This window comes from Rattus rattus, chromosome 2 (assembly GCF_011064425.1).
Source record: "Rattus rattus isolate New Zealand chromosome 2, Rrattus_CSIRO_v1, whole genome shotgun sequence".
Taxonomy (NCBI): domain Eukaryota; kingdom Metazoa; phylum Chordata; class Mammalia; order Rodentia; family Muridae; genus Rattus; species Rattus rattus.
The window spans coordinates 180,003,444-180,031,328 of record NC_046155.1 but is presented as its reverse complement, the minus strand read 5'-3'; the positions used below and the strand labels follow the sequence as shown (position 1 = coordinate 180,031,328).

General features: G+C 46.5%; 1 protein-coding gene across 1 annotated transcript; it reads left to right on the top strand.

Moving 5' to 3' along the window:
* The first annotated feature begins 932 nt into the window (after window positions 1-932).
* Nlrp5 (NLR family pyrin domain containing 5) lies at window positions 933-25,306 on the top strand. The gene is made up of 8 exons (XM_032896294.1): window positions 933-2,419; window positions 4,983-5,153; window positions 7,877-8,044; window positions 9,440-9,610; window positions 16,645-16,815; window positions 18,779-18,949; window positions 20,819-20,989; window positions 25,174-25,306. The coding sequence occupies exons 1-8, from the start codon at window positions 933-935 to the stop codon at window positions 25,304-25,306; spliced, it is 2,643 nt and encodes an 880-aa protein (XP_032752185.1).
* Window positions 25,307-27,885: the final 2,579 nt, after the last annotated feature.

The following is a 27,885-nucleotide window of genomic DNA, read 5'->3' as shown; positions in this document are numbered from 1 at the left end:
CACGCAAGCCCAAATCTGTTAGCATGGCTCATGTTCAATATAAAGATATTACATTGGTCCAATTCAGCAAATAGAGATTAAGATCTAGGTGAAGAGCTTGCCTTACATGCATGAGAGCCTGAGTTTAGGACCCCAGAATAACATAAAAAGTTGGGTAGGATGGCAACGTGGTTAATAGTCACATCAATGGCTTGTAATCACAGATGGGATTGAAGAGAGAAAGGCGAATCGCTCCAGCTCACTGGTCAAAGATAGCCCAGTCTACTTGGATCTCATGAGAAATACATGGCTCAGAAGGAGCTAGACTGAACTATGGATGTAACTAAGTTGGTAGAGTGTCCCCTAACATGCATAAAACCCTGGGGTTCAGTCCCCAGTGCCACATAAAACTAAGCATGGTGGTGCACACCTGTGATCCTGGGAGTTGGGACATAGACAGGAGGATCAGAACTTTAGAGCCATTATTGTTTACACAGCAAAGTTGAGGCCAGCTTAAGTTATGAGACTCTTCAAACAAGTAATGAAGTGGTAAGAATATTGCATATAGCTATCGGACTTAAAACTAAGGAGAGAGTGTGTGTTAACACATATTTGTACATGTTCAGTACAATGTATTTTGATTCATTAGGGATATAGCAGTGCTCAATTAAAGGCAATTAGCATTTTAATTACCTTAAACTTCCATCATTTCTTTACTATAAATCCATTCAGATTTCCTCCCATCTATTTTGAGATGTTTTAAGCCATTATTAATTATGTTCATGGTGTAGATATATATGTCAGTTTCATTAAAAATAAGATTTTATTCACATTTCATTTTTCTTCTATCCTCTTATCTGACTTCATATCGTGGGGGTGACCTACAAGACTACAAGGCCCACGTGATCGCTAAATTCGACACAAGTGTGGATCTGCACTATGACAGCCCAGAGATGAAAGTATTGTCTGATGCTTTTAAACCACACCAGAAAACCTTCAGGCCTCACACCATTATCCTACATGGAAGACCAGGAGTTGGGAAGTCCGCTTTGGCCAGAAGTATCATTCTGGGCTGGGCACAGGGTAAACTCTACCAAGACATGTCCTATGTCTTCTTCTTCTCTGTCAGAGAAATGAAGTGGACAGAAAAGAGTAGTTTGGCACAGCTGATGGCCAACGAGTGGCCACACTCCCAGGCTCCAGTGACAAAGATCATGTCCCAACCAGAAAGACTCTTGTTTGTCATAGATGGTTTGGATGATATGGACTCTGCCCTCCAACATGACGATATGACACTCTCCAGAGACTGGAAGGACAAACAGCCCATATACATCCTGATGTACAGCCTCCTGAGGAAGGCCCTCCTATCCCAGTCCTTTCTCATCATTACCACCAGAAACACGGGCTTAGAAAACCTCAGGTCGATGGTGGTGTCCCCCCTCTACATACTGGTTGAAGGACTATCTGCATCAAGGAGATCTCAACTAGTCCTCGAGAACATCCCTGATGACCATCAAAAAATACAAGTCTTCCATTCTGTGATAGAAAATCACCAGCTATTTGACCAAAGCCAGGCCCCCTCCTTTTGCTCGCTGGTCTGTGAGGCTCTACAGCTGCAAGAGAAGCTGGGTAAGAGTTGCACCCTACCCTGCCAGACTCTCACTGATTTATATACCACCTTGGTGTTCCACCAGCTCACCTCAAGAGGGCCTTCCCAGAGGGCACTCAGTAAGGAAGAGCAAATTACCCTAGTGGGTTTGTGCAGGATGGCACTGGAGGGAGTGTGGACCATGAGGTCGGTGTTCTATGATGATGACCTGAAGAGCTACAGTCTAAAGCAGTCTGAGATCTCAGCCCTCTTTCACGTGAACATCCTTCTCCAGGTTGGCCACAGCAGTGAGCAGTGTTATGTTTTCTTCGACCTCAGCCTGCAGGATTTCTTTGCTGCCTTATATTATGTTTTAGAAGGGCTGGGGGAATGGAATCAGTATTTTTCCTACATTACAAACCAAAGGAACATCATGGAGGTGAAGAGATCCAGCGACTCTCACCTCCTCGAGATGAAGCGTTTCTTATTTGGCCTCATGAACAAGGATACCTTGAAGACTCTGGAGGTTCTGTTTCGATGTCCTGTGACCCCGCCTATTAAGCAGAAGCTCCAACACTGCCTCTCTCTGATAGGTCACCAGGTCAATGGCTCCAGCCCAATGGATACCCTGGATGCCTTCTACTATCTCTTTGAGTCTCAGGATGAAGAGTTTGTTCACATGGCTCTCAAAAGCTTCCAAGAAGTGTGGCTTCTGATTAACCAGAAGATGGACTTGATGGTATCTTCCTACTGTCTCCAGCACTGTCAGAACTTGAAGGCAATCCGGGTGGATATCAGTGACCTCTTCTCAGTGGATAATACTCCCAAGCTGTGCCCTGTCGCTCTCCAGAAGTGAGTATGGGATGATTTTTATTTAAAGCCAGTTAGTCATTTTTGTATGTTACTATGCTTAGACATGACTTTTGGAAATATTTGGGGTACCAGATGGCACTTAAAGAATGATTCGGTTACTAATGGGACATGGAAAAGTCTGGTTTGATATTATCTAGTGGAAAAGCCCTTTTAAAACTGTACCATGCTGGGGATATAGCTCAGCCAGTAGAGTCGTTGCCTAGCATGAATGAAGCCTGGGGTTCAATCACAGCAAGGTAGACTGGGTACATACCTGCAGGCCCAGAAATCCAGGTAGCAGAGGTGTCAAGCTAGGTTCCACCACTAAGCCTATTAGAAGAGCCAAATTAATAATAAAATGCAGAAAAGGGAGATTCATCCAATGAGGCCACAGTGGAAAGAGATCAAAGGTCCCCATAGCCTATCTTTTGGATGCTGAAGTGAAGTTAAAATAGAAGTTCAGGGACATGCATGTCTTAAGTAGTTCTGAGCAAAGTGCATGAGCCCTTCCCACTGTTGACATATCATCTGCCCTCCAGTCTCTCCAGCAAGGTGGTCTGCTCTGTGTGGAATTGCTTTCTAGGAGGCAGGTTCCCCTCTGGCTGATACCAGGCTCAGGGAGATTCCTGGAGATTGGCCTGTTTCCAAAATCTGATAGTCAGAATGATGGACAGATTAACAGACAAAAATATCTAGACAGAAGAGGGGGCTCAGTGATTATGAGCATGCGCTGCTGTTCCAGAGGACCAGAATTTGGTTCTCTGCACCCAGTGGGGGTGTCTCTACAACTCCATGGCCGGGAGCTCCAGTGCCCTCTTCTGGCCTCCACAGACACCTGCATGTTTGTGCATGTAGTCACAGGGACATGGCATACCATACACATATATAAAAACTAATTTTAAATATTTTGATAATAAAATACCTTCATCTCTGTACACTGGTTACAGAGAAAGGATCAGATGTTCAAGTTTTTTAAGACCATTTAGCAGTTTTTAAGTATATATATGTAACATATTAATATCATCATCATATATTAAATCACAATGTGCAGATCTAAGTTTGTTCCTTCTGATTGTGATAGTGTGGTCTTTGACCATCTTCCCTTTCCCCTCCTCTCAGTCTCTTGTGACTTCACCATTCACTAGTCACTTCTGGAGAATTTTGTTTAAGAAAAATGGTTCCATTTATTGTGTGTCTCTGTCTCTGTGTATGTGTCTTTGTGTGTCTGTGTGTGTGTCTCTATATCTGTGTGTACACATGTATATGCATGTCATGGCATGCATGGAGGTCAGAGACCAACTAACAGTAATGGATCTTCCCACCTCTGAGGTCTCCGGGTTTGATCTCAGGTACTCAAGCTTCACTGCAAAGTCTCACCTCACACAGATAATGTCCTGATAGGAGCTGTCAATGGAGTCATGTTTTCAATTAGCCACTTCCACATATACTCTAGCATCCTCCAAAATCACTTGCAACTGACATAGGGCACAATAAGACAAGCTGGAGTCCCATGTCAAGGGTCCTATAACCTTCCTCTTGCTGCTATTAGGAATTAGCCACACTTCTCTTATCATAGACCTGGCTCTGCCTGTACTGTTGTGTTCAGGTAGTTGCCACAACTAACAGGAAGTGGCAATCTCTACTCCAAGATGGAGATGGAATGGTCTATTATTGCCAGAGTAAAAATAAAATCAAAGCTAAAGAGATGGCTCAGTAATTAAGAGCACTTTCTGTTCTTCCCTCTGGATTTGATTCCCTAGCATCACTTTGGGTGGCTTATAGTCGCCTATAACTCCAGATCCAGGGCAATTTGATGCCTTCCTCTGGCCTCCATGAGCACATACATAGAGATACAGAGACATGAAGACAACACGCAGACAGACAGACACACACACACACACACACAGAGAGACTGAGAGAGAGACTGAGAGAGGGACTGAGAGAGGGACTGAGGGACGGACGGACTGAGGGACGGACGGACGGACTGAGGGACGGACGGACGGACTGAGGGACGGACGGACGGACTGAGGGACGGACAGACTGAGGGACGGACGGACTGAGGGACTGAGGGACTGAGGGACGGAGGGACGGAGGGACTGAGGGACTGAGGGACTGAGGGACTGATGGACTGAGAGACTGAGAGACTGACGGACTGAGAGACTGAGAGACTGACTGACTGACTGACTCATGCACAGACGCACTCCCAGTTACACAATCTTAAAAATAGAATCTCTTTTTAGTGCCTTTATAACACAACCATACCATTTCACCACTACAGTGAGCTAGAATTTAAGTAAATAGGTGACTGGGAGGACTGAAGGCTCCTCCAATTGGTCTAGCAAATCCCCAGGAGATATTGAAGTGTCAAAGGAGGCTGACTGTAGGGTTGGTCCTATAGAGAGCACACCAGGTAACATCTACTGGCTGGCTTTATTTCCTCAGCTGTCCTGTGCTCCCTTACAGTCTAGTCTCCCTCCTGTGGCTGGCCTCACTGTGGCAGTCACTCCTGTTCAAATCCTCCTGTTCAATCCTATTTCTCCCACTCTTCCCCTCACTGACACAGGACACAATGCAAGCCCCTCATCATAGAGTGCTGGGAAAACTTCTGCACTGTGCTCAGCACCCATCCGAACTTGAAGACACTGGACTTGGGCCACAGCATCTTGAATGAATGGTCCATGAAGATTCTATGCCTCAAGCTGAGGAATTCATCCTGCAGCATACAGAATCTAACGTAAGTGCCACCCAGCCTGGTGCAAGCAGTCTCCCATGGCTTCTCCTGCGGAGACAGGGTTCATCTGTACACCCTGAGGAGATGTATTCTGAGAGAATGCATGCTGTAAAAGATCTCTTGCATGCACTAAGTCCCCTGAAGCATGGGATGGGAGTTGACCAAAAGACCTTATAAAGAGAGGTGCAGAGGTTTAAGGCAGGCTTCATTATCGTGGATTTTGAAGCATAAGTAGGAATTGATCAGTAATTGAGAATGTAAGAGGAGGACTTTGGGGCCAATAATGTAACATGAGGTAATTGGTCAAGGTGTATGATGCATGTCATTCTCTGATCACTCTTTAATAACTCTAAAGCTATACAAATATGTGAACAGCTAATGGTTAAATATAATACATCAGTCAGTTTGGGAAGGAGCTGACATAATTACCTTCAGAAGAGGCGGTATTATGGAAGAGCAGAATTTACAGGAACAATACAGCGTGGAGAGATCCAAACATGATGGGGCCTTTAAAATGCAGAGGTTTCACTTTAAACACTGGAGAGAACAAGGCGGAGGGATGGAGGGATGACTTGTTGGTTAAGAGCATCAGCTGCTCTTGCAGAAGACTTAGGCACTGTTCCCAGTACCCACATGGTAGCTCACAGCCTCTCTCAACTCCAGCTCCAGGGGATCCAATTTCCTATTGCCACCCCCTTGGGTCCTGGCATGTATGTGGTACATGTACAGTCATGCAGGTGCACACACACACATACACATTAATGAGTATGCCAAGTCATCGCAAGAGACATGTTGGGGCTGAGTCAAAAGGGACCACTTTAGAATGAGCCCCTTGTTAACACATCTCTCACCAAATCCCTCTGAGAAGTCTCTCTGGACCAAATCCCCAGAACAAAGAGAAGGTCTTGCTTTTAGGAGTAAGAAGTTTCCCATCACATAATTTAGTTCAGCATAGCATATGTGACAAGGAGCATAAGGGACCCAACTGAGAGCTGTCAAGTCATGGCACCAGACACTTAGCTCTGTCCCAGGGAGAGCTGCAGAAAGGCGGCAAGGCCTGTTCGCTTACCTCAGACTGTGCCATCTGACCTGTTGTCAGAAACACTACCTTTTAGAGGCAGCCTCATACTCTATCACTAATAAAAACCTGAGCCTGCTAAAGATGTCAGGTATCTTGGTGAGGGAGGATAAATCCCAGCTCTGCTCTAGACAAAAAGCCGACTCTTTAACTTGCCCTCCCAAGCCAGAGGAAATCCCACATGGCATCCAGCTAGGGGCTGGTCAAGTTCTCAGTTGCTAATACGTGCATTGAGTTCCTGCCCTGACTTCCCTAGATGAGAGATGACAAGCTGTAGTTGTGGTGTTTTATTATAGTGATAGAAACCCCAACTGAAACAATGACTAAAAGCTACATGAGGAGAAAGAGTTTTCGTTCATAACTTTCAGGTCATAACTGTATCACTCCGCTAAGTCAGGGCATGAACCGAAGCTGAAGTCATGGAGGAATGCGGCTTACAGGCTGGCTCCCCATTGCCTGCTCAGCCTGTTTTCTTATAAACCCAGGACTACCTGCCCAGGGGTGGCACTGCCCACAGTGCTCTGGTCCCTCACACATCAATCATTACCCAAAAAAATGCCCTACAGATGCGACTATAGGACAATTTGATTGAGGCATTTTCTTAATTGAGGGTCCTCCTCCCCAGATTCTAGCTTTATCAAGTTGACAAGAAAAGAAAGAAAAAAACAAAAATGGAGACAGCAGGTAGGTATGGCCATGCTCGGTGAACTGTAATGAAGCATAAGTCTTGTGTTTGATGCCATCTGGTATCCCTGTATTCAAGCTTTATCTGTGGGTTGTGACCCTTTGGTGGTCAGATGACCCATTCATGGGGGTCACATATCAGATATCCTGTATACCAGATAGTTACACTATGATTTATAACAGGGAAAATAATTTCCTGATTGGGAGTCACTACCACATGAGGGATTATAAAAGGGGCCACAGTATTAGGAAGGGTGAGAACCACCACGCTGGAGGGAGTTGTCCAAAGCAGGATTGTTTGATGTCCCATTCCTGGGGCCTCGGGCACATTGTGGGGTTCTGTAAAATTAAAGGCAAACAGAGCTAAGGCTTAGTAAGATTCTTGTCTGGCATGCAATAAGACAGACTTCAACCACCGGGATCATGTAAATATCCGTGAGGGCCCAAGCCTGTAATCCTAGCACTTGGGAAGTAGTGGCAGACGGACCTGAAGTCCAAGGTCAGTAGCTTGCAGAAGACCAGCCTGCAACTCCAGCTCCTGTGAGCTAGTGCCCTCTGCTGGCCTCCATGGGTACCTGAATGCACATGCGCACAAAAACCTTTAAGAATGTTCCAAGTTCCGTGTCATTCTCAGCTACATTGTTGGAGACCAGCTTAGGATAAATTAAGAGTCCACTTCAGAAAAGGAAAACTTCACTGACAGTGTTCACACAGGGCTGTAGTCCCAGCACTTGAGTGACAGAAGGAGGAGTTTCACACAGCACAGGGATACATGAGACTTTGTCTCAGAAATAAACTGTATGCAAAGAGCTACAGCTTTGCGAGCTGGCTAGATGCGTAAAACGGAAGAGTGTTACTGATTAAATGTGTTTAATACGACTATTCTCTCTTCTCCCTGCTCCCTTTCCCTCCCTCCCCCTCTCTCCTTCTCCCCCCTTCCTTCCCTCCCCTCCCCTCACTTCAGGTTTAAGAATTCAGAGGTAGTTTCTGGCCTGCAGTATCTCTGGATGCTCCTTGTTAGCAATCGGAACTTAAAGTACCTCAATCTAGGGAACACGCCCATGAAGGACGATGACATCAAGTTAGCCTGTGAAGCACTGAAACATCCAAGCTGTTCTCTGGAGACTCTGAGGTGAGTGTGTGACTTCTCACTTTAAAATTCGGAATAATTTCCAGGAAGTTGCAAAACTACAGCAACTTGTGGGTGGTGAACCCTTAGGAGGGGGTCACATATCAGATATCCTGCATATCAGATACTTATGATTTATAACAGTAAAAAATTTACAGTTATAAAGTAGCAACAAAATAACTTTATGGTTGGAGATCACCACATCATGAAGAATTGTATTAATTTTAATTGCATTAGGAAGGTTGAGAACCACTGCTCTAGGTTAGAGATGGGGAAGGTCTGGAGGCAGTGGTTTTGGCAATGCTGTAATGGGGATGGGAGACAGGAGAAAAGAATGGGCTACATGCCAGCAAATTGAGCATTTTAAACAGTAGATTTTAAGGTATAACTATACATCCATGTTTACAAAAATTCAGTGTTTTGTAAACATTAAAATCAGGACCAGTGAGGTGGCCTGGGGCATAAAGGAGTTTGCACCAAGCCTGATGACCTGAGTTTAATTCCCACATGGTGGGGGTGGGGTGGCTGGGGAAGAGAGGGAGGGAGAGAACTCCCAAAAGTAGTCCTCTGACCACATGCCCATCATGGGACACGGGTGTGCACCCATACACACACATTAAGAAATATAAAAATGATTAAAGCAAGTATACACCTGTAATGTACCACTGTGGTTGCTGGGTCATGGGGATGGCAAGTTCAAAGCCAACCTGCTTTGTCTAGCATGATCCCGTCTTCAGAATAAGGGGCTGTGGTAAAGTGGTAGAGGGTAGAAAAGCTCAGCTGGTAAAGGTCTCATAGAGCATACAGGAAGCACAGGGTTCAGTCCCCATAGTTGCACACACCGAAGCACAGTGTGTAATCACAGTGCTCCAGAGGTAAAGGCAGGAAGAATGGATCAGCCTCAGCTATTTAGCAATTTGGAGACTAACCTTGGCCAACTTGAGGCCCTGTCTCAAAATGAAAAGGATCACAGGTAACCTCAGGCATTTTTTTTTGAATGGTTATGTGCTACAGTGAACTTTCTCAATGAGAACTGGACACGGGCCATCTTGTGAAGTGTTTCCCATCATGTTAAGGAGTTGACACTTTGGTTTTTCTTTTTAATTAGATTTTATTTTGTGTGCACATGTAGCATGTGTGTGGTCTGGGCAGTGAGCACCTTTAACCCACTGAGAACTCACCAGCCCCAGGCTTTTTTTCCATTTAACAAATATAGATGGTGTATTGTATCTAAGGGGGAGTGGTGTGCTGGGTGACAGTATTGATGGGCTACTATAAGGAAGAGAAAAAAATAAAACTATCTGTGTGAGCAGTCTCCTCCAGTTCCTAAGGAGCTAAGTGGAGAGGGGGTTACCCAAGAGGGACAAGAAAATAATCTTGTGCTGCCTCTCTCTACAGGTTGGATTCCTGTGAGTTAACCCTCACTGGTTATGAGCTGATCTCCAAGCTCCTTCTTTCAACCAGCAGCCTAAAGTGTCTCAGCCTGGCCAAAAATAAGGTGGGGGTAAAGAGTATGACATCCCTTGGGGAAGCCTTGAGTAGCTCTACGTGTCCACTGCAGAAGCTGATGTGAGTCTCCCTTCCTCTCGCCCTATGACAAGATGCCCCAGAGGTGGGTGGGACTGGCAAGCATTTCTGCAGAATGAGGATGGTAGCTATGGCCTCATGGGAATGCCCTGGTATTGGGGCATACGAGAAATCCCATTCATTCAGTCATGGCAGCCCTTCTGTTGAAAGGGAGTCTAGTGGGTGTCAGCCAAAGGCCTCTGTTCTAACAAAGCTCTTTTAGAATGTGACACCTATATAAGCCAAGTGGGTTCGTTCACATTTGACACCACAGTTATAGTGACCCACTCATTCAATGACCCAGGACTTCCTTCTTGGTTATCCAAGCCGATTGCAGAGCATGTACATGGTTGGCATGGGTATATAGTTACAATACCCAATAAGGTATAGTTGTATATGACTGACTATATGCCAGCACCCAGGAGGCTGAAACAGAAGGATCATAGCAAGTCTGAAGTCAGCCTGGGCTACACAATGGGATCTTGCACGCTCGCGCTCGCGCTCTCTCTCTCTCTCTCTCTCTCTCTCTCTCTGGGGGGGGGGCTCTTTGGCTCCCTCCCTCTGTCTCTCTTCCCACCTTCTCCACACACACACACACACATGCACCAGGAAGAAGTGCTGGGAAGGTGGCTGTGTGGGTGAAGAACACAACACCCTGTACAAGCATGAAGACCAGAATTCTGATCACCAGAACCCCAGTAAATGCTAGATGGGCTTGGTGGGTTACATACATCACTAAGGCAGACAGAATCTCCAGAGCCATCCAGCTTGTCAGACTAAGCAAATTGATACAGAGACCCTGTCTCAATAAAAAGATGGAGAATGATCAAGGAGGATGCCCAGTGTCAATCTTGGGCCTCGAGCATGCGTGCAGAGACATTTGCAACTTAGGCATACATGTGCAGTCACAGCCATACAAATATACATACACGCACACATTACTCATGCCAAAAAGAGGAGGAGGAGGGTCCTAACACAGGGCCATATGAATGCCAGATAACTCTGACCTGGGGAGACAAAGGAGCCAACAGAAAGATACAAGTCTAAGAATGTTTTATAGACCTGCTTCTCATGGAAACTTAGGGCAGTTGTCACTGGCCCAGTCGTCCTGTTTATAGAGAGGAGAGTGAAGTGGTAATAACTGTAGAAACCACTATTTAAATTGAAATGAGATTTACCAGCTCTTGTCAGTGCCTGCCTGCCTGCCTGCCTTCTCCAAACATGTCTATGGAGTGGCCACGGTCTTTAGTCTCATGGGTAAGCAAAGAGGCAGTTTTAGGCTAAGCCACTCATTCGTGGATGAACTATGATCAATGGGCAAAACAGAAAGTCTGATCCACAGCCACTGCTCAGAGCTGTGTGCTGGCACCTGTCACAGCTCTAGCTGCTGCTGCTTCTTTTTTTTTTTTTTTATTTCTCCCCTTTTATTGAAAATAGATTTTTCACATAATATATCCTAATTACAGTTTCCTGTCCTCTATTCCTCCTAAGTCCTTCTTCCCTCCTCTCCCATCTGGATCTATCCCTTTTTTGCTTCCCATGATAAAACAAACAGGCTCCTAAGGCATAATAATGCAATACAATACAATACAGTACAGTGCAGTATAACACAATACAGTACAGTACAGCTTCTTAAAGTCACTGCTAACAAATAGTACAAATCACCCTTTAGAGGCCAGAGGCACAACTGGAAAGATGTCTCCAACGTTAACCGCACTCGCCACTGGATCTGGTTCAAGACACCCATATCAGATGGCTCACGGCCACCTGTAACTCCAGCCTCAAGGGGGCTCTAGTGCCCTCCTCTGGCCTCCTCAGGCACTGCACCTGCATACGCATACACACATAAGTACAAATATTAAAGGCCAGAAGCGGAAGAAATCACAATCATGTCAACGTGGTTGCTGGGCACTGGTCCAGTCCAGCTGACTTCTTTATTCACCAGAAGAGATCCACCATTAGTGATCCTTCACAACACATACAAGCGCCAGGCCATCCTCAGAATTCCAGGTTCGTTGAGGATGGTTAGATTGGCCACAGCCCTAGGAAAAGGGGTCTGTGGAGCTTTTGTTTTCTAGTCTGGCAGCTTTCCTTTGAATGGCTGAGTCTGAGGTAATCAAATCGATTTCAAATATGTCAATTATATAATCAAATAGTTTACATAATCAACCTACTGTCACGCATAGAGGAGTTTCCTTCCATAGACTCGTAGTGGTGCTCAGTGAGATGGACAAGAACAAAGAAGTTGTAGAGCAGTGAGATGGCTCAGAAGATACCCGCTGCCGAGGGAAAGTTTAACTGAATGCTTTGTCTGTGTCTATACTAAGATCTACTCCATTTTGTGGGTGTCTGAGTATTAGTGCAGTGCCCTGGGAGGACAGAAGACAGTATCTATCAGATCCCTAGGAGCTGGAGTTACAGGTAGTTGTGAGGCATTCAATATAGGTTCTGGGGACTGAACTCAAGTCCTTTGGTGGAACAGCAAGCTCTCACCCATCGAGCCATCCGTCCAGACTCTGTACCAGTGCGTCCTATAGGTTCAGCATCACACTCACACACTGATATATGCCCACCCACTATCCCCTTTTCTTCTCGGGGACACATTCATTTCTATTTCCCTGTTTAGACGTACACAGGTGTATGTGCACATAAAATCATGGGCTGGCTGATCAGCACCAGGCCTTGGCAATCCTCACCTAGATCTCAAACCCACGGGTGAAAAGTGACATTTCAGTTCTCTACATGCACACGTTTGTGTACGTGTGCACGAACACACGCACTCACACTGTGCCCCCCCATGCGTGCATCTAATAAATAAAATGCACGTTTAAAGAAGCGTGCGGCTGAAGAGGTGGCTCGGCGGTTAGGAACACTTGTTGCTCTTTCAGAGCTCTGCACACCCACGGTGGGCATCTCACAGTCACCTGTAACTCTGGGCTCCAGAGAGTCTAATGCCCTCTTCTGTCCTCTTTGGGTGCCCACATAGCAATGCACATAGATACATGTAGACAAGGCCACAGATACGCATAAACATTCTTAAATAATTGAAATTTTTAAGTCTAGGAATCACAAATGAAATCGGCTTTGATTCGCTTAACATGCTTGGCTCGTGTGCCTCCATTTCTCTACAAATGGCAACTTCATTCTCATGATGGCTGGAAAAAAAATATTCTATTAACTACGTACGTATACATTGCCAATATCAATTCTTCTGTTGCTGGATACTTCCGTTGGTTCCATAGTTTAGCTGTTGTGAATAGTACCATAATGAATGTCAGAATGGGGCACGTAGGAGGGAAACCTAAGAATGGACCTCACTGTTCCCTCTGTCTGGGGTGTGGGGCTCTGCTTACAGACTGGACGGCTGTGACCTCATACCTGTCAGCTGCCACATGCTGGCCTCCGCCCTTTCCAGCAACCGGAACTTGACTCACCTGTGCCTGTCAAACAACAGCCTGGGGACTGAAGAAGTGCAACAGCTGTGTCAGTTCCTGAAGAAACCAGAATGTGCTCTCCGGCGGCTGATGTGAGTCTGGCTCCTTTCTTTGGGAGGCCATTACAGCTTTCAGACTAATAGGTGTGTGTGTTCCATAAGGGAAAGATGGAGTGGGGGGGGGTTGGAGTGATGTGGTAAGCGGTGCGGTAGGAGCACCTTCCTCCAGTGTACTGGATACTTTTCTATTGCGGTGATGCAACATTCTGACAAAAGGTAACTTAAAGAAGAAAGGGGGTTGTTCCAGCGAGATAGATTCTAGCTCAATGGGGAAGACTTGGCAGCAGTCAGGAAAAACAAAATGGCAAGAGCAGGAAGCTGCTGAGCACATTTTTAACACATGTAGGAAGCAGAGAGAACTGGTAGCGAATGAGGCTCTGACGCTCACAGCCCACCCCCAGCCTTGTGCTTCCTCCAGTAAGGCTCCACCCCATAATGGTTCCACAACCTCCCTGGAGGGCACCACCGACTGGGAACCAATTGTTTTAACACAGGAGCCTCAGAGACCACTGCCAGTATGCTTAGGGCTCCTGGTCTTCGACCCTCATTAGTCCGAAGCCTTTTTATTATCGCTACTTGTGTATATTTTGAAGATGATTGTAGCCTTTATTACATGATTATCTATATACGGGGATGAGTACCAATGCCACAGCACTCACGTGTAGGTCGGGGAGTGGGAGGGTCGCAACTTTTGCAGGAGTTGGTTCTCTCCTTCCACCATGTGGGTCCCAGGGATCAACTCAAATCATTAGGCTTGGCTGCAAGCCCCTTTTCCCACCAATGCCATTTTACCAGCCCTCAAGATTCGTTCTAAACACAACCTTTGTTTTTTAATTTGCTTGTGTATATTTGTGGGGAGAGGCAGCTAAGAGGATGTACATGTGCATTCTAGTATGCATGGGTACAGGTGTGTGTGCACATGCATGTAGAGGCCAAAGGTTGCTGCTGTTGTGTGTCTCCAGTCACTCTGTCTAGAGTCTGGCTTGACCCCAGTTTGCTAATTCAGCTACACCAGCTCGCTCAGTGGATCTATCTCTGCCTCAAAACCACTGAGATGACAGCAGGGTCCCCAGGTCTGACCTGCATGTCTATGGATTCCTGGGATGGGAACTCTGGCCCTCATGCAAACAACTTTACCCAAATATCTCAAGTTTTATGGTATTTTTTAAAAATATAAGATGGGTGGACCTGCAAATCACCTACACACATCTCCCCGCACACTCACGTCTTATTTCTAATAACATAGTGAAGTATACATGGTATGTAGTCATTATATTCTGTTACTGAATATGGACCCAAAAACTGCCTTACGTGTTGATTGTGAGCACAGCATTTGTTTTGTTTTTTAATTTTTGATGCAGATCTTGTTGAATGTACAGGTGTAGAGCCTGTGCCTGTGGGTAGCCATCTGTGCCAAGTCCTGTCCCTGTTCATCTCTGTGCTTTGCTCTGTCCTTGGAAATCCTGTCTGTCTGAGTTTTCTTGGAGTGGAAAAGGGTTCCTTCAAATATAGTCAAGCTATATTTCCTAAATATTCTCAACTGACCAGTCCGAAGCTGTTACTCCAGGTGACACAGGATTTTTCTTCCTGGGGTCTTTGACTGTACTCTCATCAGCCACTCAGCTCTCAGACTTTGTGATTTTCCACGGAACAATGCTTTCCTTACAGTCTACTGTTGACCCAGTGCCACTGTGGCTTGTGCCCGGACAACTGTTATCTAGCACATCACAGGACATCCTAGCCCCCTGGTGCTTAGCAATACTGCATGTCACGTTCTAGTCGGGGTGTGCATGTGTCCAGGAGGGGGTGGTCACTCATGGGTGAGACACCATCTGTGTGAGTACAGACATGTGCATGCCACACTGAGGACAGCCTCAGCTGTTGAGTCTCCCCTTGCACCTTCTTGAGCCACATCTCTCTGTTGTTAGCCACTGCATTTGTCTGACTAGCCAAATTGGCAAGGGGGGGACTCTGCCTCAAGGTAATCAGGCAGTGGAGATCCATCAAGGAAGACACCAGCAGCTAGCCGTCTAGCATCTAGACATTCCCATCTGTCATTAGTGGTGCAAGAGTTGCAGATGTGTGCTGGACTCTAGGGATCCAGACACACAGGTCCTTACAATTGTGTAACAGGCACTCTACCCACTGAGCCATTCCTCCAGCCTGAGATTTCTGAGAGCAGGATCTTATGAAACCTCATGAGGCTCATGATCTCCTGAGAGGAATGACTCTTCAAAGACCCCTACACACATGCACATGTGGACACGTACCTATAAAAAGATTTCTTTTTAGGAGACCGCACTTGACTCAGGGCTAAGACCACAGATACATGGTCTTGGAGGTTCCTGGGAACACCACTTGTGCAGGTCACAGCGGGAAGACATTCTCCTTGGCTGTTGTGTGATAATAATCCCATGTAAATGTTTTACAAACTAAGTCATATTCAACCATAAAGCTTATGTCTGACAAAGAGTGAGATTCTTGTTAACTTAGATTAACACAACCAGCTTATTCTGGTTGGGAACATTGTGAGGGGATACTTGTTGTACATTCCCTTTGAACAAGTAGTCCACCAATAGCTTCTTGGGAGTAAAATTCATGATATGAGACAGGTGATAGGGAACTCGCAGTCAAGCTTGATGACCTGAGTTCAATCCCCAGGACCCACATGGTGGAAGGAAGGAGAGGACTCACACATTGTCTTCTGATGTGCATACACACTGTGGCATGTCCTAGATGATACTCATACTGTCATTTGAAAACACGGACATGTGTTCCACATAAACCAGAATGTTAAAGAACATGAGTTTAGCTGCATGGGATGGTGCTTAGTGGTAAGGACAATATTCAGGACATGGAGGTAGGAATTCTAGGTTATCCTCATCGACAGACTGAGCTCCCAGCCAGCCTAGCCTACCCTAACAAAAGTATAAAAATAGGGGCTGGCAAGATGGCCCAGTAAGTAAAGGCACTTGTGCCAAACTTGACCATCGGAATTTGGTCTCTGTGACCTGCATGGTGGATGGAGAGAACCAACTATCCTCTGACCTCCCTTCACACACCATAGCATAAGTGCTGTCCCACACATGCACAAGAAAATAAAGTGTAATTTTTTTCATCCCATTAAAAATACAGGAGAAATAGTCGGAGGGTATGTGTATGGCTGTGCCTGTGCGTGTGCCTGTGCCCGCACAGCATGCATATGGGTGGCAAAGAAGGTAAGACTCAGTTGTTTTCTTCCCAGAGAATGAACTCAGGTTGACATTCTCAGGCTTGACAACAAGCAGTCTTACCTGCTAAGCCATCTCACCCGACTGCTCAGAGTTTGAGAGTCTTCCAGCATGGCCTAATGCTAGGAACTATCCCAGGAACTACCAACTTCTCTAATCACTCCCCCGCAACCCCTGACTTAAGGATGATGCCAATGGGCAATATAAAGAGGAGCCCCATCCTACAGAAGGGTAAACTGAGGCCAAGAGGAATCTCTTGTCTAAGGCCATGGGAAAGAACAGTGGTGGTCTTTCTCTTGCATGTGTCTCCACAGACTGAATCACTGCAACATTATGAAGGATGCCTACGGCTTCCTGGCGTTGATACTGGCAAACAACAGAAAGCTGACGCACCTGAGCCTGACCATGAACCCTGTAGGGAATAGTGCAATGAAGCTACTGTGTGAAGCTTTAAAGGAGCCGACTTGCTACCTTCAAGACCTGGAGTGAGTGAACAGTGGGACTGAGGGTCATCTCTGCTGCCCAGGTTTCTAGAAAGCAAGAGATTAATAAGGAGATGTGCGAATCAAAAACTGTCTCTAAGGGCAAGTGCTCATCCTTCCAGGAAGCACACTAGGTAGAGTGAGGGGCTGAGTCCACAGGGCTGAGGGCAGGAATTGCTATGAACAGGAGTCCCGAGGTAAGATTGTGAGTTCTTGGTCATACTTGGTCCCTAAAATCTGTTCATTTTTCAGAGATTATTTGGGGTTTTCTTTTTGAGGGGGTCCTGTTTGTTTGAGATAATCCAGGAGTGGAACCAAGATCCTTGCATATACACTCTATCGCTGAGCCAACCACACTCCCCAGCCCCTCACTGGGGATTCTCTTCAGGAACCTAACCACTGAGCCACACTCTCCAGCCCCTCACTGGGGGATTCTAAGCAGGTGTTCTACCACTGAGCCACACTCCCCAGCCCCTCACTGGGGGATTCTAGGCAGGTGTTCTACCACTGAGCCACACTCCCCAGCCCCTCACTGGGGGATTCTAGGCAGGTGTTCTACCACTGAGCCACAGCCCCAACCCCTAGGGTTTAGGGCCCAAATCTAAATGTAAAGTGGACTCCTATTTCATAGATGCCTTAAGCATAGAGCGTAAAGGTGGTTTCACACAAAGCTTTAAGTGCAGACACATTGTAGCCTGAGCTGTCACATGAGGTCAGACGTGAGACTTTTCCTGTGTGGTAATCATAGTGAGGTTAAACTTCATATTCAGGGATGTCTGGGTTTCAGATGCACAAACTCTTTGAGAATCTTTAATTTAATCAAACTCAAGCCACCCAGGCATGGCGGCACACACCTTTAATCCCAGCGCTCAGGAGGCAGAGGCAGAAGGACCTCTGTGAGTTAGAGGCCAGCATAATCTCTACACAGTGAGTTCCAAGACAGACAAGGCTGTACAGACTCTGATCCCCCCAACGCATATGCCCCTGTGCTGTGGGGTCACTCCACCCCATTCACCCCACTCCGCCTGAGGCAGACACACAAGGTCCACCCCTTTGGAAATCCCAGCTTCTCTTGGTATAAAATAAGTTTCTGTGCCCTTTCGTCTCTGTCCTGGTGCTCTGCCAACAATTTCTTCAGTCCTTGCCTGTCTCTCGGGCTGTGGACAACCTTAGCCCCATCTATAGCTGAAGCTTAATTATTATACAAATCATTTTCCCAAAGAGACTTTGTTCACCCACTGCACTTTCTCCCCCACTGCCCTCTCTCTCCCACGCTAACTTAACACCCACTCTGCACCGTTCATGAGAATAGGTTAGAAAGGCCACCTCTTGGGGCTGCAGAGATGGCTTCATGGATACAGAACTTGCTGAGCAAGCACAAAAATCCTACATTCAGAGCCACAGAATCCATGTAAAAACCTCCAACACATGCCTGTAAACCCAACTAGGGAAGGAGGGCCAAACAGATCCCAGTGGCTCACTGACCAGGGAGTCTCTCTAAAATGACAAACCTAAGGAACATGGAAATAAGCGTTTCTGTTGCTTGTATGATGTCCATCTCTGACCTCCAAGCACATGTGCACAGGTGTGACTACCCCTACACCCCCATACACATAAGCACCCACATGTACACCACAGACTGAATGAAGATCATCTCTGTTAAACTACATTTGTTTTCTTATTTGGGGTGAGGGCCTTTATTGCAACAGGGTTCTGTTTATTCAACAGAGCTCAGAGGACAATTTGCAGAAAGCATTTCTCCCCTTCAACCACATGTGGGTCCTGGGTATCAAACTAGAATCCGGCAGTCTTGGTGGCAAGTACCTCTATCCACTGAGCCACCTCTCACTGACTGCAAGACATTCTCTTAGAAGAAAATGAAGGCAGATGTTGTGAGTGTTTTTGAATGTTACCCCGCTGTAGTTGTTCCCCACTGAAGACGTGAATTCCCCCATGTCTCTTGCAGACTAGTGGACTGCCAGCTCACGGAGAGCTGCTGTGAAGACCTGGCCTGTATGATCACAACAACCAAGCACTTACAGAGCTTGGATCTTGGGAACAATGCCCTCGGTGACAAAGGAGTCATAACCCTGTGCAAAGGATTGAAGCAAAGTAGCAGCTCCCTGAGGAGACTTGGGTAACTTCTTGGGGTTAACTCTTTGAGGGGATGAGCTCAGTGGAGGTGGGAAGACTTGGAGCTGCTGTCATGTTAAAGTCAGGTAGTATTTACCTCAGAGTCATGGATGGGTCTGGGTCCTGGATCTACCAGCAGAAAGCCTTCAGATATATGCTCATTGAACTTCCCCTCGGTGCTAGCCATGGTGCTGGGTGCTAGGTGCTGGAAATACAGAAACTAATACCTTGGTGGTCCAGCACATCGAATTGAGCAGGAAGAATGAATTCAAAGCATCCAGGAACAGCAGTGGTTCTTAAGACTTTAGTCAGCATCTCATCCACCTGGGAGCCCATTAGACCAGAATCCTACCCAGGTATGGTGGTTCACACCTGTAATTCAGCACACAAGAGGATGAAGTAGGAGGATCCCCTTGAGTCTGATGCCAGTCTGGACTACATTGTGAGTTCCGTAAGATCTAATACGTGTGTGTGCGAACACACATTCATGCACACACACAACACACATAAATAGAAATAAAGTTTATTTAACTACTAGAATGGGCCATTGGGAAACTATAGTAAGTTCTCATCAGACCCCACACACATGCACAACGGTCAAGCATACACACACACACACCCACACACACACACACACGAAATGGGCATAACTTTTTATGTATAAGAACCCTCCAGTATACCATTACCAACTCATTTTACCCCCTTTGAGACTGAGTCTCTCCATGCAGCCCAAGCTTATGATCCTTCTGTCTCAGCGTCTTGCGTGCAAGGATTACAGCAGTGTGCTCTTATGTCAACTCCATGGTCGCTTGATCTTTTCATTTAAAGTTCATAGTGTAAACATGTGTGTACATACCTGCATCTCTAGTTGCACCACATGCATGCTTGTCCCCACAGAGGCCAGGAGGAGGAGGCATCATATCTCTTGGAGCCAGAGTAATGGACAACTGTAAGCCACCTGATGTGGGTGTTGAGAGGCAAACCAAGTCCTGTGCGAGAGCAGCAAATGCTTTTAACCACTGAGAAATTGCTCTGGTGCCCTTGTCAATGATATTCTCTGACATGCTGCTCTTAGCATAAATTCCTAAATCTTTATTGCATACATTCATCCTACATAGTATTGGGTTTCACAGGGACACTGTCATACAAATATATAATGTACTTTGATCAAGTCTCTCTCTCAACTCACACAGGCACACACGCACGCATCCCTCCCTGTCCCACCCCATTAGTTTGCTTTCATTCCCCTAGAATCAGCATCACATCTGATATATTTATGTCGTATATTTATGTATCTACATATATCACATCTACATATGACTTTATGTAACTACTTCCATGAACAAGAGACAACAATGCAATATTTGTCTTTCCAAGTCTGTCTGACATCACTTACTATGCTAACTTCCAATTTTATCCATTTTCCTAAAACCCTAAACCTTTAAAGTGTTCAGCTTTATCTCATGTATCACAGTCTCTGACTAAGCTCTGACCACCTAGGCATGGTGCCCCCAGTGAGAGCAGTGTGCATGCAACTTTGTATGTACCATGAGTGTGTCCAGACTTCCTGCATCTTCCATGCAGCTCCCCACCCTTTTGAGTCTTTTATTAATCAGCAAATATTTCTGTAGTTCTTGTCATATTCCCTATTTCAGTATAGCTGGACTTTTTCACAGAGACGCTTTGAGGTACCCAGCAGCCATCAGCCAGAACCAGAACTTAGAAATGAGAATGCTCGGGCTCCCCCCAAGAGCGATTAAATCAAGCTCTGCATGGAGCCCCTCTCACCTTTTTTAAGCATTGGGTTGAACTCTTATGGGCCAGCCAAGTGGAGGGTCCATCATTGATGGGTTCTTTCTTGGTCTTCCGGTAGGTTGGCAGCATGTGGGTTGACTTCCAAATGCTGTGAGGTATTGTCATCGGCCCTCTCTTGCAACCCGTACCTGAACAGCCTGAACCTAGTAAGAAATGACTTCAATACATCAGGGATGTTGAAGCTCTGCTCTGTGTTCCAAAACCCTGCCTCTAACCTGTGGATAATTGGGTAAGTTCCGAATTGTCTTCGGAGATAAAAAACCTGACTCTCTGATGAGTTCATTGGAGAAACAGAAGCAATTGAAAGTAGTTGAGCCCATGGCTTGACAACTATCTTTATCTAGAGCAGTGGCTCTCAACCTTCCTAATGCTGTGACCCTTAATACACTTCCTTGTCTTGTGGTGATCCCCAACCGTAAAATTATTTTTTTTTCTTTATTAACTTGAGTATTTCTTATTTACATTTCGAGTGTTATTCCCTTTCCCAGTTTCTGGGCCAACATCCCCCTAATCCCTCCCCCTCCCCTTCTATATGGTGTTCCCCTCCCCACCCCCCATTGCCGCCCTCCCCCCAAAAATCACGATCACTGGGAATTCAGTCTTAGCAGGACCAAGGGCTTCCCCTTCCACTGGTGATCTTACTAGGATATTCATTGCTACCTATGAGGTCAGAGTCCAGGGCCAGTCCATGTATAGTCTTTGGGTAGTGGCTTAGTCCCTGGAAGCTCTGGTTGGTTGGCAGTAAAATTATTTTTGATGCTAGTTTATAACTGTAATTTTGTTACTCTTATGTAACTCCCTGAAGGGGAGGCTCTGAATCCACAGGTTGATAACCACTGATAAAGTTCTAGGACAGCAAAGGCTACACAATGAGACTGTGTCTCAAAAAAACAAAAACAAAAACACTTGTACATCCATGTTTTTAGTGACAGTTTTCAAGAAAGGGAATTTGATTCGTGTTCCTATATGAGTAAGACACAAGGACTTTATGTTGAGTGAAGTCAATCAGTCACAAAAGACAAATAGTGTGTGACTCTATTCATATAAGATTCCCAGATGGTAGACTCATTGAGACAAACACTGGAGGTTGCTAAAGGATACAACCGAGGTTAGAGGCTGAACTCAGGCCAAGAGCCCTTTTTAGCACCTGTAAAGTCCTGGGCTCCATCACAGCACTGCCAAAATAATTTAAAAGGGAAAGGAAATTTTAGAGCTGACAGCATCTATAGACTTTTCAGTTCGGGATGATGGGAGAGTTCTGAAGATGGAAGGGAGCAGTGATTGCATTACATGTGTGTAATGCCACTTCTACTTCCAAAAAATGGTTAGGATGGTTCATTTTGCTAAGTGTTGTGACTCTCACCTACAACTATAGTATTCGTGAGGCTTGAGACAAGAGGATGGCCACAAATCTGGGGCCGTCTTTGACTACATAGTGAGTTCTAGGACAGCATAGGCCTCAGATCTCACCTCAATCAAAAATAGACAAGTTTGTTGTGCACGTTAAGTATTGAATGTAGCTACTGATGAGATGTTGTGTTCTGATAATTAAGGCCCCCACTCATTATTAAATGGAGTGGGTCAAGATGGGGCTGGAAAAGTGGCTAGATACTTGAGAGCATTTGCTGTTCTTGCAGAAGAATGGAGTTCAGTTCCCAGAACACACCTGGTGGCTCGCAGCAGCAATGTCCCAAGTTTTGGTGTTCTAATACCCATTCCTGGGCTCTGTGGGCACTGCGAGTGCATAGTACACAGACACAGGCAGACACGTACGTTTTAAAATACATTTGTGTGCACATGTGGAATCAGAACAACTTGCAAAAGTCGGATTCTGAGTACACTTGGGCATGTGAAATGGCTCCGTGGATAAAATGCTACAGTAATCAGAATCCAAGAAGGTAATTTGGCTGAAGCACTGAGTAAGGTGGTGCATGCCTATAGTACTCTCTCAGGACGCAGAGGCAGGGGGAGCCCAGGCATACCTAGTACATTCTGGGCCAGGCAGCCCTATATAACAAGACTGTCTCCAAAAATAAAGAATTTGAAGATGATTAGGCTGGCAGCCCAGGTGAGCCATGACTTATCCACAGTACAATTTTTAGCACAGGGCACAAGTACAAAAGGCCCATGAGTGACCTCTAGGGATATGGAGTACCATTGAAGACAGGCAGGAGGGAATGGGGGAGGTTGAAAATTCCAGCTGAGTGAGGTGGGCAATATTTACAGAAATACATTACAAGGCACATGCACAGACAAGTCCAAGAGGCAGAATATTGTTTAAAGGAGGCAACTGTAGCAAAGAGCCACAGGGCACAGCGTCCTTGACAGGGCCCAGTGGTGAGGATGGTCTTGGGGAGATGGTCCCTTCTGTAAAGAGCTTCCGACACAAGCCTGAGGGCCTAAGTATGGACCCTAGGGCCCAGACAAAAGCCAGATGTGTGGTGCACGAGGGAGGCAGAGACCAGAAGATGCCGGAGTCCCTCAGTTAGCCAGCCTGCTTAGCCAATCGGCAGGCTCTAGATTTGGGGAGTTTGTCCCAAAGTGAAGAGAGATGGAGAATGACACCCAGTGCTGACCTCTGTTCTCCCTCTTCCCCCTCTCTCTCTCCCTTCCTCTCTTCCTTCCCTCCCCTTCCGTTTTCCCTCCCTCCCTTCTCCCTCCTCCTCCCTCCCCCAATCTCACTTCCCTCACCACTAACACATGTGCTCCTTGCTCTCCCTTTCCCTCCCCTTTTCCCTCCCTCCCCTCCCCCTCTCTCCCTTCTCTTCCCTTCCCTTCCCCCCCTTCCCCTTCCCTTCCTTCCCCTTCCCTTCCTCCCCCTTCCCTTCCTCCCTCACCCTTCCTCCCTCACCCCTCCCTCTTCCTCCCTCTTCCCTCCCTCCTTCCTCCTCACCCTCCCTCCCCTCACCCCTTCCTCCCTCACCCCTCCCTCTTCCTCCCTCTCCTTCCTCCCCTCACCCCTCCCTCCCTCACCCCTTCCTCCCTCACCCCTTCCTCCCTCACCCTTCCTCCCCACCCTTCCTCCCTCACCCCTCCCTCTCCCCCCTCCCTCACCCCCCTCTCCTCCCCCTCCCTCCCTCCCTCTCCCTCCCTCTCCCTCCCTCTCCCTTCCTCTCCCTTCCTCTCTCTTCCTCCCTCACCCCTCCCTCTTCCTCCCTCCGACTCTTGGCCCCTACACCCCTCTTTCACCTGGAACACATCCATACACTACCACCACCCACATCCACAGTCAAACCTGGATTTTTACCAACTAATCTGTCATAGGCAAAATGGGATTTCTCTGCAACTGTTTAAATACTTACATACCCTTTTCCTCAACTGAAGTGGGTGGGACTTTGCCTTACCCTTACCTTTACCCATCACTGTGCCTCAAATCTGGGACAAGACCCAGCACACAGTAGATCCCTGTGCATTTCGGGCTTCTTTTCTATGTGTGGATTCATGTGTGTGTGCATACATGTTTATATGTGGCTCACATGTATATACCTGTACGTGTGAAGGTCATTCCGGTCTCAGAATGGCTATCCATCCTTGGACTTTGGGTGGTGGTTTTGTTTTTTGTTCTGTTTGACAGAATCTCGCTGTGTAGTCCTGGCTGCCCTGGCATCAGGCTGGCCTCGGACTCACAGATCTACCTGAAGGATTAAAGCTGTGTGCAGCCAGGCCTGGCCCATCTCGGGTTATGTTTTGTTTTTCTATTTTAGATATTCATTTTTATTTTATGTGTGTGAATGTTTGCCTGCATGTATGTTTATATACTACATGTATACAAAGCCCACGGAGGCCAGCAAATCTTCTGGGACTGGAATTACAGGTGGTTATGAGCTGCTCTGTGGGTGCTGGGAATCGAACCCAGGTCCTCCAAAAGAGCAACCAGTGCTCTTGACCTCTGCGTGTGCTGTCTCTCCAGCCTGGAAGCCTGGCTTTTCACTGTAGGTTAAAACAGCAGCTCGTGCTTGTATGGCAAATACGGCATAAACTGAGCTTCTCTCCCTGCTCCTTTGTTAAATAATATACTTACTCTTTGGAATGTTTATACATTCATATAATGTCTTTTGATGATATCCACCCACCACTACTTCCTCCAGATCTTCCCATGATGCTCCAATACGTCTCTCTCCCAACTTGTTTTTTAATTAGTTTGATAACACACTGCCTCCAACTATTGCAGTTCATAGGCGTGTTAGTGTGATGTCATCCACTGGAGCATGAACAACCTACCGTGTCCCCAAAGAAGTGAAAGTGACTCTCCCTCTTCCACTGGGGTGGGACCTCAGAAGCCCCTCCCTCAGCTTTTAATCTATGGGGGTGGAGGGATGTACTACTTTCATTGAGAGTTCTCAAAAAGGGTTGTAGTCCCCTGATCTGGCTTCCAGGACACCTAGGTCCTAGCATGGCACCTTTTCCTCCCAGCCTGTGGAAGCAGCAGTTCTATGCCCAGGTGAGAAGACAGCTGGAAGAAGTGCAGTTTATCAAGCCCCACGTGGTGATTGATGGCGACTGGTATTCTATTGATGAAGATGACCGTAATTGGTGGAAAAACTGAAGACTGAGTTCCCCTCTCCTTCAGTATCTGTGGAATGTTTGTCTCACCTCAGAGGATGTATCCAGAATGAAATAAACACAGAGCATTTAGAAAAGCAGCAGGTGGTTATGTCGATCATGGGGGGGGGGAGTGGGGGGAGGTGTACGGGCAGAGATAAGATGGGGTGGCTCAGCTGGCAAAGGGCTTTCTGCAAGCATTAGGGTCTGAGTTCAATACTCACCACCGGTGTAAAAAGCCAGGTGTGGGGACACACGCCTGTAATCCCAGTGCTGGGAGATGGAGAAAGAAAATATTCTCACAGGTTCAACTTGAAGGCAGAAATGGTTCCATGTGTGCACACACAAGCATGGGGGACCCACATTCATTCCCACACATGTTCAAAAACATGCATGTACACACACAGACACCACACATGAAGTTGAACTCTTCATCCCTCTGGACCACCTCCTTGCTATGACGCATATACTTTTTGTAGCTATAGACCTTCATGACACGCAAGACATGAGTAGCTTCCACCCATCTTTTAAGGACTTTGAGGCATGGGTACCTAAGCATAGAGTGGGAGAGCCATCACTCAAACCCAAGAAATCTACTCTGAATGCCACTGTCATGCCTGGAGCACCAGGGAAGCAGTTGGCCACTTCCATATGCCTCAGACAACTTTATATTATAGCCCCATATCCTGAAGCTTGAGAATGTTCTAGGCTCATTCCTTTGAAAAAGCATGAAAGTTCCCAGGTATAGAGGTGCCCACCTTTACTCCCAGCACTAGAGTTGCAGGACAGTTTGATGGTCTACAGAGTGAGTTCCAGGACAGCAGAGTCTACATAATGAGACCCTGTTTTTAAAAGAAGAAAAAGCCCTTAAACTGAGATGACTGGCCTGACTCCCCTACCAAGTCTTCTAATGCGAATGAAAAGCTTATTGGAGGGAGTGGAGGCAAGATAGCTCAGTGAGTGCAGGCCTGAGTCACCGAGACTGACAGCCTGAGGTAGATCCCTAAGACTTGCATGAGGGAAAGGGAAAACTGACTCCCCAAGTTACCCTCTGGCCTCTGCACGTGCACTGTGCCTCCCTTCGTCCACTCACACAAATACTGTTTGAAATTTTACCAGGAGTAAGAGTGTGCAGCTACTCTGTGCTTGATATCATTAGCATTGTCCCCACTTGGGCTGCTTTGCAAGAATTCCTCTCTCGCTGGAGAGATGGCTCAGAGGTGAAGCGCACCCGACTACTCTTCCAGAGGTCCTGAGTTCAATTCCCAGCAACCACATGGTGGCTCACAACCAGCTGTAATGGGATCTGATGCCCTCTTCTGGTGTGTCTGAAGACAGTTGCCATGTACTCAGCATATAAATAAGTAAATAAATAAATAAATAAACAAACTAAAAAAATTCCTTTAAAAAAAAAAAAAAAAAAAAAAAGAATTCCTCTCTCACCCGAGGAGAGTTAACACTATGTAACACCCAGACATTTGACCCATGTGACGTGATCTGTGAAGAGAACGTGGGTGGTGGGAGGGGCCGAAGTAGTCCTGGCATACACTGAGGAATGTATACATACAGGGTACACAGCCACCAGGAAAGCTTGGGCTGACTGATACTTCCTATCCAGGGGTGATAGCATAGTGTTGTAATCTTCACATGCAGCTGGGAAGGCAGGAAAACCAGATCAAGGCCAGCCTCAGCTATTTTATGTTCAAGGCCAGCCTGGGGTATGTGAGACATATTTTTTTAAAATCCCAAAGAGAATGTGGTGTAGTGATCAATACAAATGATCCGCAGCAGCTGTGTATTCTGTGGACAGCTAGATGCCCAGACTTAGAGCTTCTGCCATCTGCACGGACAGGGGCAAAACTAACCTAGAAAAGATGGCTCAGTGGTCAAGAGCACTGGCTGTGCTTCCAGTGGACCCGAGTTTGAGTCCCAGCTCTTGAGTAGTGGTTCACAAGTATCTATAGCTCCTGTTCCAGGGGATCTGATCTTTCCTGGCCTCCAAGAGTACCAGGCATGCACGTGGTGCACAGATGTGCATGCAGGCAAGATGTCCGTATATATACATATTAAATGTAAAGAATGAGACTTTTGTTTCAGAAACACAATAAAAAACTATATAATATAAGCCTGACAGCCAAAGGTCAAGGGTTCCAGCCTTCAAGCTACTTCCCCCACTGTCTGCGGAGAGCAGAGAAGGGTCCTGCTCAACCTGGAAATGAAACCACCTCACCAGGGCTCCAGCTCAAGACAGCTAAGGACAAACTAGGATGTTTGCAGTTCTCAGACAACTGACAGTCATTCTCAGACTAACCCCCCAAACATTGACCTCCTGGCTTTTACATTTGTTCTTTGTAACAGGAGAGCCATAGAGGACAAGGCACACTCACCTTAGCAACATTCACCTTGAATATGGCAACGTTACATTGACCAGGGTGCCGGGGTATAAAGCGAGGCTGAGAGGTGCCGATTCTTTGTATTTTTTAAGGGCTTTAGTTTTCTGTGTTTGGATCATTGGGCACGAGTGTGCTTAGAGGACAGAAGTGTTTAACCCCTGACACTGGAGTTACAGGAGGTTGCGTTACT